This window comes from Onthophagus taurus, chromosome 11, assembly GCF_036711975.1.
Source record: "Onthophagus taurus isolate NC chromosome 11, IU_Otau_3.0, whole genome shotgun sequence".
Lineage (NCBI taxonomy): Eukaryota > Metazoa > Arthropoda > Insecta > Coleoptera > Scarabaeidae > Onthophagus > Onthophagus taurus.
The window spans coordinates 19,001,150-19,018,591 of NC_091976.1; the positions used below are offsets into that span (position 1 = coordinate 19,001,150).

The 17,442-nt window shown below is 34.6% G+C and overlaps 1 protein-coding gene across 2 annotated transcripts in view; it reads right to left on the bottom strand.

Annotated features, from left to right (window-relative positions):
* Nucleotides 1–4,238: 4,238 nt before the first annotated feature.
* Nucleotides 4,239–17,442, bottom strand: part of LOC111424114 (out at first) — a 149,586-nt gene continuing 136,382 nt past the window's right edge. For both annotated transcript variants that reach the window (XM_023057545.2, XM_071199798.1), the window contains one exon: nucleotides 4,239–5,284. In XM_023057545.2, coding sequence (XP_022913313.2) covers nucleotides 4,983–5,284 — 302 coding nt within the window. In that variant the 3' untranslated portion in view covers nucleotides 4,239–4,982. The remainder of the gene's footprint in view (nucleotides 5,285–17,442) is intronic.

A 17,442-nucleotide genomic window follows, 5' to 3' on the forward strand; every position in this document is an offset into this window, starting at 1 on the left:
ACGCAAATAGCTTTGATACTTGAAACTCCAAATTCTTTTTTAAAACTAGGAGTTGAAAACTGCATTCGTAGTAACGGCAAGTACGTGAGAATCAGTAATTGAATATTCTCTTAGAATCAGGCAAGATTCTTGCTGCATATGAGCGCCCCATATGTTCTGACAGAGAGAAATTTTTACCACCCACTAAAATGAATGGCCTTTCATTAAAAACAGAATACTTAAAAATAGAAGAATTACTGCGTTTGTCATATGCACTGATGTCTTTATAAATAAACTTATAATCTACATTGCATGTTGTAATATAATTGGAAAAAAATGTTTGTAGTGGAAATAAAGTGACTGTAATTGTAGTTCCAATTAGAAATCATGGAAAAAGATTAGAGACACTTTTTAAAGAGAGCTACAGATCTACTGTTAATGGAAACCATACTCAGGTTCCAACCAACCGTTCTCAATCTGAACTCTAATCTTATTCCACTACCCCAAGTTCCTCCAACATGAAGCAGAAATATTGTTATTGTTTCTTTGGTTCATTAGTTAAACATGTTGTTTTATGCAAAATTTCAATGTACTGCCAAAAGCGGCTATGCTATCTGATATAAATCCAACAAAACACTAAGAAACCATGTCAACTACATAAACATATGGGAGAACAATGGGAGGAATTTGGCAAAAAAATTAAAATGACATATATAGAATCGAAAAACGAATCTGGAAAATGTTCGGAGCAATAAAAAAGGAATAAACGAAACAGTGGTCTAAAATAACATATTAATAGACCAGCGCGAAGGACAAAGACTAGAGAGAGCAGTAGCTAAAAAGTTGACTAGAATAATTCAGATGAAACAACTAAAAAACGGCAAGTCATCAGGCATATCCTTAATGAGCTGCTGAAGTGGGAATGAAGAGGACTAGCAGAACAACTCACGGAGGTGTATAATAAAATACTATTGATACAAACTTCACAGAGCTGGGGAAACAGAGTCACTATTCCATTCTTTAAGAAAGGAATACAGCGTTAAAGCTGTTTTGAGGCCCTCTGTCATAACGCATTCTGAAGCACATAACAACAAGCGAGGTACAACAGAGGAGATGAGGTTTTCGCCAAGACAATTTAATATAAACAATATCACCACAATTAAAGCAAAGTCAAGTATCACAGAAGGAATGTCCTTAAATGTAGGTGAGAATCAAGGTGATACTCAGCTTACTGCTCTTCAACATTTTAATGGATGCACTGAGGGAAATATATTCTTGAACGAAGATTATTACTCTTAGCTCAAGCTTATCATATTCTTGTATATTCACAAGAAGATCATTTTGTTGAGTGAAGAAAAACCACATATCAAAGCAAGTATACAAACATTCTTGATTCTCAAGAAAATGAATTCTTAGTGAAAGTACATCAATAATCTTGAAAAAGAGTGCCTTAGTGCACCAATCCCATTTTCGTATCGAGAATAGATTTCTTAAGTCAAGAATAACGTATCATTATTTTTAGAAAAACTTATTCATGTAACAACAATCTTGTATAATTCTTCATTTGAGTAATACAAATTATTGACGCAAGAATGAATTTCTTGATACAAAAAATTGATATTCTTCGATGATAAGAATATCACATTCTTATCATTCGAAACTTCATTCGATAATACTTCTATTCTTAAAACAAAAATATTTTTTTCAAAGTATCTTATACTTGTTTCTAAGAAATACATTCAAGAAACAATTTTTCTTGAAAGTCAAGAATAATTTTCCTCACTGTGGGACTATAGAACGTGTTCGTAAGGTAAAACACGGATATAGGATGAGAAAAGACGAACTAAAAGTTATATGTTATGCGGACCAAAAAATATTAGCTACCACATGGTAGAGCAAGTATGAGACTACAATTAGAAAATAGGTCAACAATACTAGGACTAAAAACGACTATCGAGAGAGCTTGTGTGTAAGCCGTGGCTTCAGGCAAGGGGATGCCTTGTCCTGTACGTTTTCAATCTGACTCTAGAACGGATCATTAGGAGCATCAGAATACGATAGGGATGAACATTGTTAAATCGAACAATGCAATGCATGGCCTACGCGGACAATGTGGACTTGTTATGTAGAGGACAAATGGAACTGGACACATGCTTACGGGAGATGGAACAGGAATCGAGGATAGCTGGCTTCCATAATAATACAAAATATATGCCCAAGTCTAGAGGAAGGAAAAATACTCGTTTGAAAACGGGGCATCATTTAAATATCTGAGATCGCCATTAAAAGAGAACAATGGAAATGGGCTGTAGATCCAGAAAAGAATCAATGCTGGAAACGGAGCGTACTTTAGCCTCCAGCGCCTGCTCAGGTCATGACTACTACATTTATAAAAGCGGATTTATAGAACACTATTACGTCCAGTGAATATGTACGCCTGCGAGGCATATGTGAAAGAAAAATTCTCTGATGAATTTTAATATCATGTTACATGAAGTATACATTTATATTGTATGATGAGCCACCCATTACAATCGACATAAAGAAAGCCTCACTTAGATGGCTTTTCTACATGGATAAAACATTTACATTGATAAAAACCTGAAGGTTGAGGAATTCCGAGACAACCGCGCAGATGATGGGTGGACACCGAGGAGGCTGAGATTGAAGGGATGGAGGCGCCGAGCACTCGGCAGGGAGGAGTGGTGAAGGACGCCGAGGCTCCACTGGGATTTTGGCGCCAATGAGTATGGTACCTTACCTTAGAACGATTATACTGTGATAACACTGTGCGTACCAACGAGATTTTGAGAGCTATCACTGAAAGCACACTATGAGATCAGAGAAAAGGCCACTAATAAGAAATTAAATTCTTATTAGGTTGATAATAGAATAATAATTCTAGAGGAATGTGAGATGGAAGATATGGTAACATGGACGCAGGAGATACTGCGACGAGCATGTTGAAAAGCATGAAAATGCAGTAAGGATGACCTGGAATAAGGTGGAAATAACTGCTCGTCCGCATCACAAGAAATGCTGGCAGAACAGAATGGATGAACAAGCCTCTATGGCCTCTGCAAAAAAAAGAAGTAGCTGATGAAACGTTCTTCTTGACATTTTGACATATATTTGGAGAATTCATCCTCATATTTTTTGTTGTCTAAGTAGTAAGTATAAAACGGTATCATGGATGTACCCAATATTTTTTTGTATATTTTTCTTATTTTATTCCTCATAACATTATATACAATTAGAGCTAGCTCTTCCACGGTAATATTAGCTATCAGTAAGATCGTATGAGCAGATAGCGTTAGTGGCAGATATAATCCTGATCTAACTCTAAAACTAGAATAGAACTAATACTTTCTCAGATAAATTATAATGCATAATAAAGTAGGCGAATAGTTCGCATGCAAAAGTTCATGACAATGAATTATAATCGTGTTAGCTCACTTTTCAAATAGGCATCACTTTCATTGTACTTCCCAGAAGGATCCTTTGTACATTTCATCGCAAAACAGACAAAAGAAAATAGTTTACTGGGTACTTTGTCATAAAACAATTATTCCATGAAGAAATGTTTCACATTTTTCATGACTATTATATCTAAATAAATTATAAATAACAATTTAATTAGAATGTAAATAAAATACCCATTTTGTGTGAAATTATCACAAATGACAAATTATCCCGTTGGTTTCACAATAGGGGTTTCAAAACGTTGGAAATTACCTCCTACGATGGGAAGGTAAGGTAGTAAATTAAGTAGAACGCTGCGAACTTAATGCAGGTCATTTATGTACTATATTACAGTCCCGTACGTACCTTAGCTGGTCGGCTAACTTCTTCCTGCATGCAATTAACCCTCTCGAATAAGTGCAGCAGGTGCGCTTTGGGTACCATTTCAAGCTTATTCGTCGGTTATTTCGGTTTAAGAAACACATTTTTATCGCGAAATTAACTTCTAAATAAGAAATGTTGAATCGAAATAAATGAATAGTTCGTAACAAAAGAAGTCAAAAAAAAAGTACATAGTCACAAACACTTGAAGTTAAAGCAATTGAAATACTTGAATATTTAATTTGATGCATTTATTAACACTAGCCGAAATTGTGAAAACTATCTGAACTGAGCAAACTCGATTGTAAGAATGATGCAATTTTACGGAAAAGGGAAAGAAAAATACACTGAACAATGAAAAACTGGTTTTTGTTAAACCACCTGGACAAAGGTGAACAATGAAAATAAAACCGAACTTGAATTTGAATAAATTGTTGTAATAAAACGTTTTTTCATACGAAAATTTATTTGATCATTATAGAAAATAGCACATTTATATATTAATTTACAACTCTTACCGCTTATACAATTTTTATTCTTAAATATGAGTTTTTAGTATGACTTTGAGTACTTATAGTACGCGTCTTACTTCACAATTTTATTTCACTTATTGAAATTTAATAGTTATTTTGTTACACGACAATGCGAAAGATTAATTAAGGAAGAAAGAAAACGTTTTAAATCTAAGGCAAGTTGGTCCGTTTTATAAAATAAACGCGCGCGATTGTTCCATTAATGCAAACCGGAAGTAAATTTTTTCGATGTTTTTGACTGAATTATATAGGTATTAATATTGCTTTATTTTAACTAACTATTAAGTAGTTATATTTTTTATTAGCCGAATCTAATTCTAATAAATACTAACGTCAACTTTCTGTCTTATTGATCGTATTTTCTTTTTCAGCACCTTTTATTTAAGCTTTAAAATTCTCAGGTACACAACCTTTAAAACAAATCTAATAGGAAGTAACAACCAAAGTATCACAATTAGCAGTCTGATACTATAAAATACAATAAATTGCTAGGATTAGTGATAGATGGAGGTAAGAGGTATGGAAATATTTTTATATATTCGTACCCAAACATTAATGGAACAACCTTTCAACCCAGAGAGACAATAAGGCGTCGAAAAAAAAATTAACGAAGCTTTTTTACGTTGGTCATTCATCCCATAAACACAGTTGCTTCTGGGGGACGTAATAAGAAAACAAACTACACTTCCGGCAGGTTTTTATACCACAACGGTACGTCATCGGACCTTTATTTTCACCTTTTCCCTTACAATATTTCAGTCCACACGGATACCAACCGACGCAAAGTTCTAAGTGACACTGACACGGTGACCAAACATTTTTTAAATCCGTACAACTTTGTAGTTGTTGGTGGTTCTCTTTGTCTTCCGGTGTACTACTTAAAGTTGGAAATTTTTTGAGTGCTGTGATGTATACAGACTCTGGTACGCCTGAAATTAAAAAAAAATTATTAAAAAAATAAAAGAGCCAACAATGAAAGTTAATTTTAATTTAAAATTTTCATAAGGAATGTATTAAAGTAGTACAAAGGGTAACTTTCGGTTCAAACTTGCTGTAAATTTTTAATTTTATTGTATTACATGTTTGTGTTACCACATCAACCAGTTAATATTTAACCTAAAAAGATTAGATCCTTATTACATGAAAATCTATTGTAATAATTCATCCAAGAAAGCTCTTAAATTCTCTATTGTTAAGAGAATTCTCTATTCCGATGAAATCTATGTAAACAATTCGAGCTTGGTTGGAATAATGCGCTTGAACAATACCCTGCGTCATTTTCAACAATTATACGAACTGCGTTGAGATATCGTGACGTATTTCGTGAACTAATATCGTCAACGAAGAGCCGCTTGGTACTCTTCTGTATTCGAATTCCAATTTCAATTTATATAGCACTTCAAAGAAACGGAGTTCTCCAGAACAAGTAAGCTTCCTTGTTTCCGAGATGTAGTTTCTATTAAAATAACTTCACTTTAGAGCGCATTCGTTTATCTTCGTCTCGTCTCTTCGCGGAGATTGGTAATTGCCCTCGTTCGCTTAATGACTAATTAGAGGGGCAATCAGCAAGCTCGAAAACAAGTTGTGATATTTCATTGTAACAAATTGTCTTTGGTGGACAATAATTATTAATGTAAATGTTGAGCCAAGGAATTTGAAATCGACTTGGATAATTAATTAAAATAATAATTGAACAGAGTACGCTAAGCTGAATATTAATTTATTATAATTTCGTTTTTGCCCCATCCGGATTATTAATGAAGATACCCGGCAGCTTATTTTAAATACGGAAGTTTCGAAACTCCGTTAATTTGGATTTAGTGGCTAATTAAGTTTGCACTTTGGCAACGAAAAATTAAAAAGTACCCCACCAGTTTATATAAGAAATCTAAATAAGTGATTTATTAATTAAAATTGGTAACTAACCTAAATAACAAAGATTACATTTCTGTCAATATAAATTCCCAAGAGATACAACGTATCAAATCTCCTCGCTTTCAGTTAATAGACCGACGATGAAAATATAATAGGATCTTTTAGTATGAAGGGGGGAAAGAGCTGTTCCTTATCTACCCTGCACAGGTTTCCTCACGATGTAAAAAGAAAATTTTTGGTATCGTTCGCCCCACACACACACCCACATAGTCGGTTTTCCTTCAGCTAGTGTGCGGGGCTATATGAAAGTTTCGAAATCCAATCTTTCCACGAACGCAATAACGACGAGTGCTAGGAAAATAGCAATTTCTCGCGACGCTGAACGGTACACAGTTTACCTTATTTGCAGGGGCATTAAGGTGACGTACATCCACTATCGTGATATAAACCGTATTGCTTCTTTCAACAAAATGTAAATAAAAATTTTTTGACATAAGCTTATGTTACAAGAAACGATATAAAATATTTTATAGAAATTCTTGTGGGATTTATGAAAACTTTTATACTTTAGTTAAATTCTTAGTCAACACGGGAAACTTTTCATTTATCCCTCGCGATCCATTTATTTCAGGAAAACGCGCTAGTTTAGTGCAGAGCACCTCACAATTCTTTTGCTATTTAAAATGAATTGGACCAGTATTTTTTCCTTCTGATTATGACAACAACTGATTCGTAGATACCTTCATCATAAAAAGATATGTTTACAAGATTGGTCTGAATTTAAAACCATTTTTACAAAGACAGTAGACTGTGGATAGTTTTGTGCCTCTGCTACTTATTATCTTCAAAAGCAACTTTGTTATAGGTGCAGAATTCCAAACATCACTATCTAAAGTTGTATAAATTGTTCAGGAAATCGGTTCAGGTTGCAAAGATAAATTAGTAATGCTGATCTTTATAGGCCCTTGATTCAAAAAAGTAACAATAGATAGAAAATTGTACAATCAACTAAACCTGACTTGATGACAAAAAGTATGCGACCAGTATGGCCAGGCGACCACGAAGTAACCCAAAGAGTTGGTGAAGCTATTGTGGATGTTATGTTGGTTAATATGTTGCCGTATTCAGTTGTGGAAGAAGAGGATGTGTCTCAATTTTTGCGCTTCTAATGGTATTCATAAATATATTTATAAAAAGTGAGAGATGTATTAGAAGAGCTATAGAAGGGATTTGGCACCGTTAATGCCAAAAACGTATAACAAAGTGAAGACCAAAATCATAAAACCGAGTAAGAATAAAAGTAATATTGGGTATATACCATATCGTAGCAGATATTGAAAATACGCTGTAATTAGTCATAAAAGATGTTTTGCTTTTAGATAAACGAAATAAAATATTTAGACAAACCCTTTAGATAAGTTGTAGGTCATTTTCGTCGAAGCAGTTATCCAGAAAATTTGTCAAAGTCTTCCATTTATCTATTTTGTCAAATGTCTTTTGTTATGACAGAAAATCAGGTTGCTACTCCATCTGATGTTGTATACTTGCATACTTAATGTTGCAACAACTTTTTAAACAAAAGAGAGCAATAAATCTCTCTACTTTGGAGGCTGGTTTTCTGACTGAGACATGACAAAAACCTGACGAATGTGCTAATAGTTATTTATATTACAAGTGAGCTAGAAATATAATTACTGCACAAGTATGGAGAATTGCACGACGAGGTCATAGACCGAGTCGTGTAAACCCACGAGTACTGTAATTATGCTCTAGCCCACGTGTGATATACAACGTTTTATCTACGACTGCTAAAAATTACTTAAAAATCAATTTCTTTAAAAAGGTCTATTTTGACATTTATAAAAATATTTTGAAATGATTGTTGACAATTTTGAATTAATGTCAGTTTCAATAACATGTTTACTCATCTGGAATAAGTGTTTCGAAATGTAAAAACATAACAATTAATGTTTATAAAAAATAGTATTGTTTCTCTTTAAATAGGTAGCACTTTTTCTTTTGTATTGTTGTTCGTTTCAATAAATTAAGTATGTTTTGATTGGGCTAAAAATGCGTTACGTAACGAAATCAGTGCGGTAATGAACTTCATTACGTAACTCAAATCACCTCAAATGAGTGTAGTAATGATGATTTATCCAAGCAGTCGTAGACAAAATATTATATGAAGCTATACTCTATGATACAACTTCATAAGCTTGAAGTTCAAGCTTACGTGACTATCTTGACTAGTTTACTATCTTGAAGGCAAGCGACTTCAAGATAAAAACCATAATGAAAATATTATTCAATTAAAAATAAAACTGCAGACTTCTGTAGATGTCAATATTGCCATGAACGAAATGAAAGCCACCCGATGCAAACACAAAAATCGAAGAGCTTGTTTCCTGTACTAAACCCTGCGCTAGTCACCAACCGAAAACAGGCAGATATAGAAAATACATGGAAGTTCACCATCAAGCAAAAAATGAAACAGAATACTGAAGAAAAAGTGGATTAAAATATCTTTCTGCACAGCAGGCTTTTATGCAAATCGTCGGTGTAATCTGCTTGGAGAAAATACAGAAAAATTTTTAGCATACAACATATAGTTGTTTAACTATGAGTATTATGGAAGACTTTGATGTTTTTCGAACTTTAACTTTGATGTTTTATCTATTACTTTATCTTTCATTATTTATTAGAAGAGTATAATCTTAATTTTAACAACTAGAATATAGTTTAAGTTTGCAAGTTGTGGTGTTTTTATCTTGATATTTTCTGTATTTTAACTGTACTAAAAATCTTTTTTTACTTATATTCTTAATTATTGTTTAAACATCCTTTATAAACATATCGTGTATAGATACTGTTAGGGATGCGTAAACGATAAAGATAGAAAAGACGATCAGATGATCGGGATTAAGAAAGATTGATCAACTTTATCGCAATTGTTATTAACTTTTTTAAAAGATCAAACACTTTAAAGATTTCGTTGTACTTCTATTGGTCTTTATTTAGTTTTTGTGTCTAACTAGTTTTGGTGCAAAGGCCGAAATTAGAAGAACGAAGTTTTAAAACACATTACAAATTTTACGCCTTATTATAAAATGAACGTTAAAAGAGATATTTTAAGAAAAGATTCGGTTTCAGCTTCGGCTTTGTCTAAAACAGGACGGCTCGAATTACGGTGTCGGTTTCATCTCAAAATTGAATTTTGGTTGGATACTATTGATTACCTTTTAATCAGAGTAATTACAAATAAGCTGCGTTATTCGTTATTCCTACATTCAGCATTCTTGAAATTTGGGGTCAGATTTTTGGCAGACACTCAGAGACCTTTTTCTAATGAGGCCAAGGAGAAGAGATAACCCACCTCAAACACCTTCAAACAATGGTATTTATACCAATACAAAAATTTGTGGATGTGGAATTAGATAATATGTTAAAATTAGGAATTGTGGAAAAGTCTCAGCTTATCAGTTTTGATAGTCTGATAGTTTTTTACCAGACGCTCATTTTCAACCTTCTTTAGAAAGAATAATAAACGAATTTGGTAGTCGTTTATTGGAAAATACTTATGGCAAAATAAATATAGAAATGGTAAAATTTGCGGCATTGATGGAAATTTAACAAATTCACCAGCTACGTGGCAGAGATATTAGTGCAGATGTTAATCCCTATGTGTTCGTCTATCTTGATGACATGATTATTGTAACTCTGACATTACGTAAACATCTCAAAATCTTGCAAGAGAAATTTAGTCTATTTTTTAAGACTGCTTTAACTTTCAATTGGGAGAAATATAGATTTTATTGCTGTTCTTTGACCTATTTAGGCTATGTTATAGATTTGATTGGCTTGCATATAGATCTTGGTTATCTGCCAGATATGTGTATTGAGTCAAAATGGACACGAACCTAAATGGATGTATACTATCTTAGTCACTCTGTAACTTCCATGTCAACATGGATCCGGGATAGAAGCTTGTAGTTTCTGATTTCAACCCTTAGGTCTACTTGGGGTGACTAAAACCTTTGACAATGTAATTTAAAATGCTGGAAGTGAAGGAATGTTGAGGGTTTAAATTCTTTTTTGTGAATTTGAATGAATAGTACTGATTGATATTTTAACGTCATGCAAATGGAGTTAAAGCGTTTAGATGTTACGAACTGTGAACGTTAATTGACAAAGATTGCAGTTATCCTTTAATTGTAAGCGATCATTAAATTAAGCTGGATCTTGAAGTTTAATAAGTATAAATGTTATATGCCCATGGTTAATGGGACCACAACCCCATTTCTAAAAGTCCTAGAGCTTTCATAGCTGCCATTCAAGTATAAACTCTTTGAGGTGGGGAAATGACTGCTTTCAATACAAGGCATAGGAGCAAACTCTGATGGAATGACCTTTTTTGTGAAGTGTTCTAGTGTGTGAAAAGTATTTGCTAGACATATTGAGGTCAATGGAATCAGTGTTGGTGACAATGTATTGGATAAATTTTAAACAATTTATTGAAATGTTACCGTAAAATTAGGACTAATACGCCGATATTATATTTTATATATATAATTGACTTTTTACAGAGTCTATATTTGAGATAAAAACCTATAGAAAATCTGTCTTTAGCAGTGTCCAAAAAACAAGGGCCTCAATTTGAATGTTTAATGACCCATAGAGAAGGCTGGGTCGTGTCCATAAATCAACCATCCGTGAATAACCGAAGCCCGACGTTGTCCACATTAATCATTAGCGGACATTGCCGGCTGTCGTCAACCGCGGAGTTGCCACGTCGGTCTACTCACACCTCTTCCGGGGGATAGAGGCGTCTCGATGCCCGAGCTTTCGCACCCCGAATGCTCAAGTAGGCAACGTTCGTGTTCATTTGTTCGAATTAGGGCTGAAGAGTGACCACTCTAACGGCCCCCCCGATGGTCGTCGCGCCGTCCGTCGACTACGTTCATAGTACGGTCACGAAGGTCTATTTGCGGGGACGGATCCTTTAATCAAGAGGCAATTTTACAGAGAATTTCAGGGCGTGAATTTCATGACGGCGTTTTCAATGGTTCCACTTATAAACTGTCATTTATACTCTTTTCAATTTTATTTAAAGGAATCTGATATTTTACTATTCAACGAATCCTTTTTAAATACCCTCAAAAATGGCTACAGAAACTCAAAGGACATTTCTGCCTCATTACTTTTGAATTATAAACCTACAAAGCTATCAGATTCTCTTTGAATATTCCAAGTGCTTTCAAAAAGTGTATTTGAAACTTTAAACATTTTAAGATTTAAAATTTTAGACATTTTATTCTTTGCAAATCGTTCGTTAAAGAACACAACAAAAGCAAACCTGATAATTTTAAAAAGTATTTCGGGATTTTGTCGTCCGTCAATCGAGGACGTAGTCGTCGTCGGCAATCGGTTCGATTGGGCAACAGGAACTCGGGCTCTGAGACGTTGTAAAGCTTCACAGGACGTCGAAATATAATCAATTGATGGTCGGGTCCTCTGATAGCCGACACACGTTTCGGTTCTTGTCCGGACTTTGAATAAATCACCAGTACACGATCGCACATGTAAATAAAGGAGGTCCCTTCGTTACTGGCATTCTGTATGCTACCCGGGGAGTACCCGAATCCACGCACACTGCCGATACCAATCTGGGACCGCGTGATTTATAAGGATCCGAAGGAGTACATTGTGAGATTTAAGGGTCGACGAAATTCGAACATGTTTCATTTTCCCTTACCTTCAATAAAATAAAATAGCTTTTTCTATTTGATTGGAAAACTATTTATTAACAGGAAGATACTAATTTGGTATTCATGAATGGAGATCACAAGAGATGATTGATTCACACAAGTTGATACTACAATATTATCCCGAGCAATTATATGAGGTGGAAGGGACCTTCCGCTTACTGAAACCTCCATAAACCACAAATCGATAGATATACATCTGCGAGCTGATTGCGCGTATTAATATTAATGCTGCATTTGTCACGCGTTATCGCCAACCACAGCCGAATGCCCCATTTTCGATATTGATCCCAGAACCAACGTTACCTTTTCAACATTCAGTGCCAAAATCACGTCCTTTCAACGACGGTTTTTAAAGCTTCAATTCACGTCGCGCTTTGACGCAATAGTAACGATTGATTGGAAACCGGATAAAAGCCGATTATTGCATCCTTGTCAACGTTTATAAACGATCACATCCAGTATACTCAATTAGTAATTAATATTTGCGATTTACATAAGCGCCGGGATGTCGCTGGCCCTCACATGGCTGTGAGGACTCCAGCTGCGCCGGACCATTGTTTCCCGCACACAATACGTTAATTATGTTGAAACAATAATTTTGAATAGAAACTCCGGCGGTAACACCGGCCGGTTTGATTACAACGTGCATTAGCAAATTAAAATTTACCCCTTTAATGTGTAAAGCGATAATGTGTACCGGGTGGTACATTTGCAAATTTTCAAACTATATAAAGTTTTGAATTATGGGAGATGTGGTGGTTGTTAAAAAGATTTAATGATAGAAATGCCTGCATCTAAGAAATCGTTACCGGTGATTTATAACTGAGAAGGAAAAAGAAGTGTCACGTGTCAGAACGAATTACAAACCTCAGAGGCGAAATAAATCTTTTTCAAGGGATTTAGAAACGTTACCTTCCGAAAGCTGATCTGGTTCTAGGTAGAAGTTTGTTTTATAGATGAAATATCATACATTACAATAAATTAATATACAATTTTTAGTTACTATTAATCTTGTGTTAAATATAAGGAATAAATAACACCATATAACGAGTCTTGATGATTCCAACTCCATTATGATTTCATAGGTTATTGATAAAACATATCTAGTATTTAAAGGATTCTCGTTAATGCAGGATTAATTCCAGCACACCATATAATTGGATAGGCTGTTCCGAAAATTGATATTCTAGATTCTACTCACAATTAAACCAGAATCAATATTGCACCATATTATATTACCTAAATTATAAATTTCGCAAGTGATAAAACCCAGGATGACTTAAACGAGTTGCCTTCTTATTGTTATCTATAATTTTGTAGAATACTTTTTAAATCCATTCTGTTGAGCGTGAGGTAGTCTACAAGGTTTTATATATCTTTTTAAATCTTGTAGTTTGAAAAATTCATTGAATTGGATAATGCAGCTTTTATGTGCTTTATAGATCTTACCCACGCTTTCGACAAGGTGACATTAATTGATATACTAGAACTATTGAAGAAGAGATGTAGACCGACGCATTCTAGAAATTATCAAAGAATTCGACAACAACAACACAACATCTATAAAAACGGCTTAACGGGTTTTGTTAACGGGTTAACAAAGAAAGTAGAAATGAAATCGATTATAACGCAGCGTGATAGCCTCAACCTTATATTATTCAACACCATCATGGACGAAATTATTAAGAATGTCCAGATTGCTGGTGATGGGTACAAATTAATAAACAAACAAAATAATCCTATCGCTAACGATACCGTCGTAATATTTGAATATGATCACGATTTACAGAAGTTATATAGATTTGGAATAACAGCAAATCGACTCAAAAAGCTTAATCCCTTACAGTGTATAGAGATCTAAGAAGATTCAAATTAGCGATATGCAATCAAAATATGGAACAAGTGATATTCAAATACCTGGGAGTCTGCTCAATTAGCGATAAAAGCTTGAAGACAGAGGTATACGCTCAAATAACTAAAGCAGCGATTAGGCATAGTATGAGCATGAAAACTAAGATTAGAATATCTGATTACTGAAATAAGATGTTGAAAAGAGAATGTGCGTCAGAGTCGAGATTAAAGCATAAGAAAAACACAAAAGCTTAGAGGGACAGGAAAATTGATAGATGCTTTAATAAAAAAACTAACTACATATTATGGCCTGGCTATTAATAAAGTGATAACGGCCACATATTATCACATATGCTCTACAGACGAACATCCAAATCATCAGTACTGTCCGTTAGGAGTTGAGAGTTGGCATTCTTTACCATTTCATCCAGAAGTAAAAAAACATGTAGTGGCAATTTACATCAATAAGATCTATTCCAACATAATTTGCTCGTCAGATGTTTGGGAGATCACACTCAGAATGCTAACGAAAGCTTCAACTCGATGGTTTGGCGATTGATCCCAAAGCACCTACATTCGGGCTGGAAAAAAATTGAAATTTCTGCTTTTATTGCGGGTAGCCTGTTTAATGAAGGACACAGAGCCATATTAGGAATAAAAAATTTATTGAATACTATTATTGGTAAGCAAGCCAAAATATACGATAAAATGGATGATCACCGAATGACTCGGCAAGAGTGGTGGAACGAATCGCTGTCCATATAAGCTCGGAAAGCACGGAAAGAACAGTTGGCGATGGAAAGTTCATTTTATCAAGAAACGAAAGGTCATTGGAAATTGAAAAAAATCAATTTTTACAATTCGAAGCTTTAAAGGCGATTTTCACAAAACTCCGCTTTTACAACTCTTGGACACGATATCTCAAAAAATACTCAACCAATATTCCTGAAATTTGTTTCAGATATAAAAAGTGATGTTGTTTTCAATTTGAACCTAAAAGTTATATACATAATTTTAAAAAAGTGTTTTGTTGTTCAAACATTCGTCAAAAGTTTCTTAAAAAATAAGAACATCTTTTTAAAAACATTGTATTTTCTTTAATTATTAATTTTAATCAAATTTTTTAGGTTCACATAGAAGATATGATTGTTAGGAACAATTTAAGTGTATACGCAAGTGATTCTAAGCACTCTAACGAATCCTAGACTATCCAAAGCGAAGCAACTCGCGCCGTAACCTTCTCTAAGACGATTGCTATTTCCCCCCATTTTGAAAAGTTCGAGAAATAAAGCATAAGCAAACAGTAGTGAATGTAACAACTTTCATGCACAACTTTTTCTCGATCGGGATTAGTGTTGGATTCTTTAAGTAAACTATCCATTTCAACATCTTTTGACATTTTGTTTTATTCCCAAAAAGTTATGATAGGCTAGATCTAATTAGAACACACAATATTTTTCTCAATCGGTTTCAATTGCAAAGGTAATAAAATGAATGGACAATGTTAGGCAAGATTTGAGCGCCCTACATGTACAGTACTGTAGCAATTTAGGCCAAAATCGAGAGGAATATAGGCGTGTTGTAGAAGAGGCCAAGGCTCACAATGGGCTGTAGTGCAATAGTGTGTGTAAACTTGGCTTAAATCTTTACAAGATCAAATTTATTCAAGAACTGAAGCGTCTTGGCCATTTGAAGCGCCGAAACATCTCAGATTTCTCTTCAGCGATGAACCATTTCTGGCTTAATGGGTTTATCAATAACCATAACTTTGACTTTTTTTGTCTTAATGAGTAGTCAAGAATTGTTTTGATGTATTTCAACTGTCCCGATTTCACTGAACTATAATGTAACTAAATTGAAAGGTTGTTTTTTCTTGTCAGTAACTTCGTTGTTTTTTAGTAATTGCCTGTAGAAGAAACAATAAAATTTCGAAATATTGCAAATAATAATTTAGTTACTTTTTTGGACAGTAACAAAATCACATGTGCTTCAAAAGACTCCGTTATAACCACAAAAAGTGACGTGTGGTATGGATTTAATGCTGAAGGCGTGACTGGACTATATTTTTTCGCCGATGGAACTGATCACCACATAACGATTAATGGAGTTCAGTATCGTACCATTTTAGAAGTCTATTATTGGCTAGAACTGCTACATGCCACATAGCTGATCAAACAATTGAGGCGTTTATTTGAAAAACAACACATGTCTATTTTAACCGAAAATCCACCTTATGTAGATTTACATAGTAAAGTACCATATACACACGTTCTAAACATCAAATAGTGTGAAATCATCAGTTGTCCAATCAATGCACAAATTCGGCATGTTTTGGAAAAACAACAGATGTCCACGCGCTTTGTTGTAAAAACAACAGTTGTCCGAAAATATTCACGGGTTAACTTCAACGGCGGCTCAGGGCACTTTTACCATGTTTTTGTTAAGTTTATCTGGCAGTTATTTCCAGCGTTCAACCAATGAGAGCACTTAAAACCTCAGTAACCATAGCAACTATCCCTATGGTAAAATAATAGGACGATGGTAAAAGTGGCCCTTAGTCTGTCAACTTGCTTAATAGTGACTCTGTTATTTATCGTGGGTGGCATATAAGTGCTATATTACATTATTTTGTTGCCAATATATAATACTTTTAAAATGGCAGATTTTGATCAAGCTAGTACCTCTGGTGTTGTGGGTGATGAAATTTGTGAGATTTCCCCAACAGACAAACCACGCAAAAGATTACGAAAGGTTTACCGGCGAAAAATAATAAAACGTGCAAAAGTGAGTGGATTAGCCCACTGAGAACCAGTGATGGGCGTTGGGTAAATACCCGACGGGTAGGTATTTCTAAAATGGGTATTTATCCGGGTATTTACCACTGCCTAGGGTAAATACCCAAACAGTAGGTACAAAAGTGATACCAGTCAAAGTATATCAGATTCCAAAAAAAATTAAGAGGAAGATGATAAGAACGTTGAAAACGAGGAATTGTCAATAATCAAAGACGTATTATCATTAAACGAATCTGTCGTAATTTAGATTAGATCAAGTTATTATGATTATTATCATCAAGCAGTCCTCTGCGTCCATTGTTGGACATAGACCTCCCCTATTCTGTCCCGTTCGGTTCTATTCTGTGCTGTCTGAATCCAATTGTTGGTCATACTTTTCACGTCTACTTCGTCTGTTCACTCGCGGTGTCCACTCAAGTAACTGCTCATTCTTCATTCGCACGACATGACCCGCCAAGTTCCACTTAAGCTTTGCCACAATGTTGACCACCAGTTCATTTACGCCTATTCTTCTTCATAGGTCTTCATTTCGTATGTAGTACCTCAGAGTTAGACCCAGGATTGACTTCTCCATCTATCTTTGCATTACTTGGACCCTCTTGGCAGTGGCTACAATTAATGTTAAAGTTTCGGAGTCTTATGTTATAACCGGAAACACTCATTGATTGAAAGCCTTTCTTGGCCTTTTGGGTTGGCCTCACGAGTGTGATCCTTCTGTTTAGTTCGCTTGTTTGATTACCTCTCAATACACGAACCTCATAGCCAAGATATACATAGCTGTCAACCTTCTCAATCTCATTA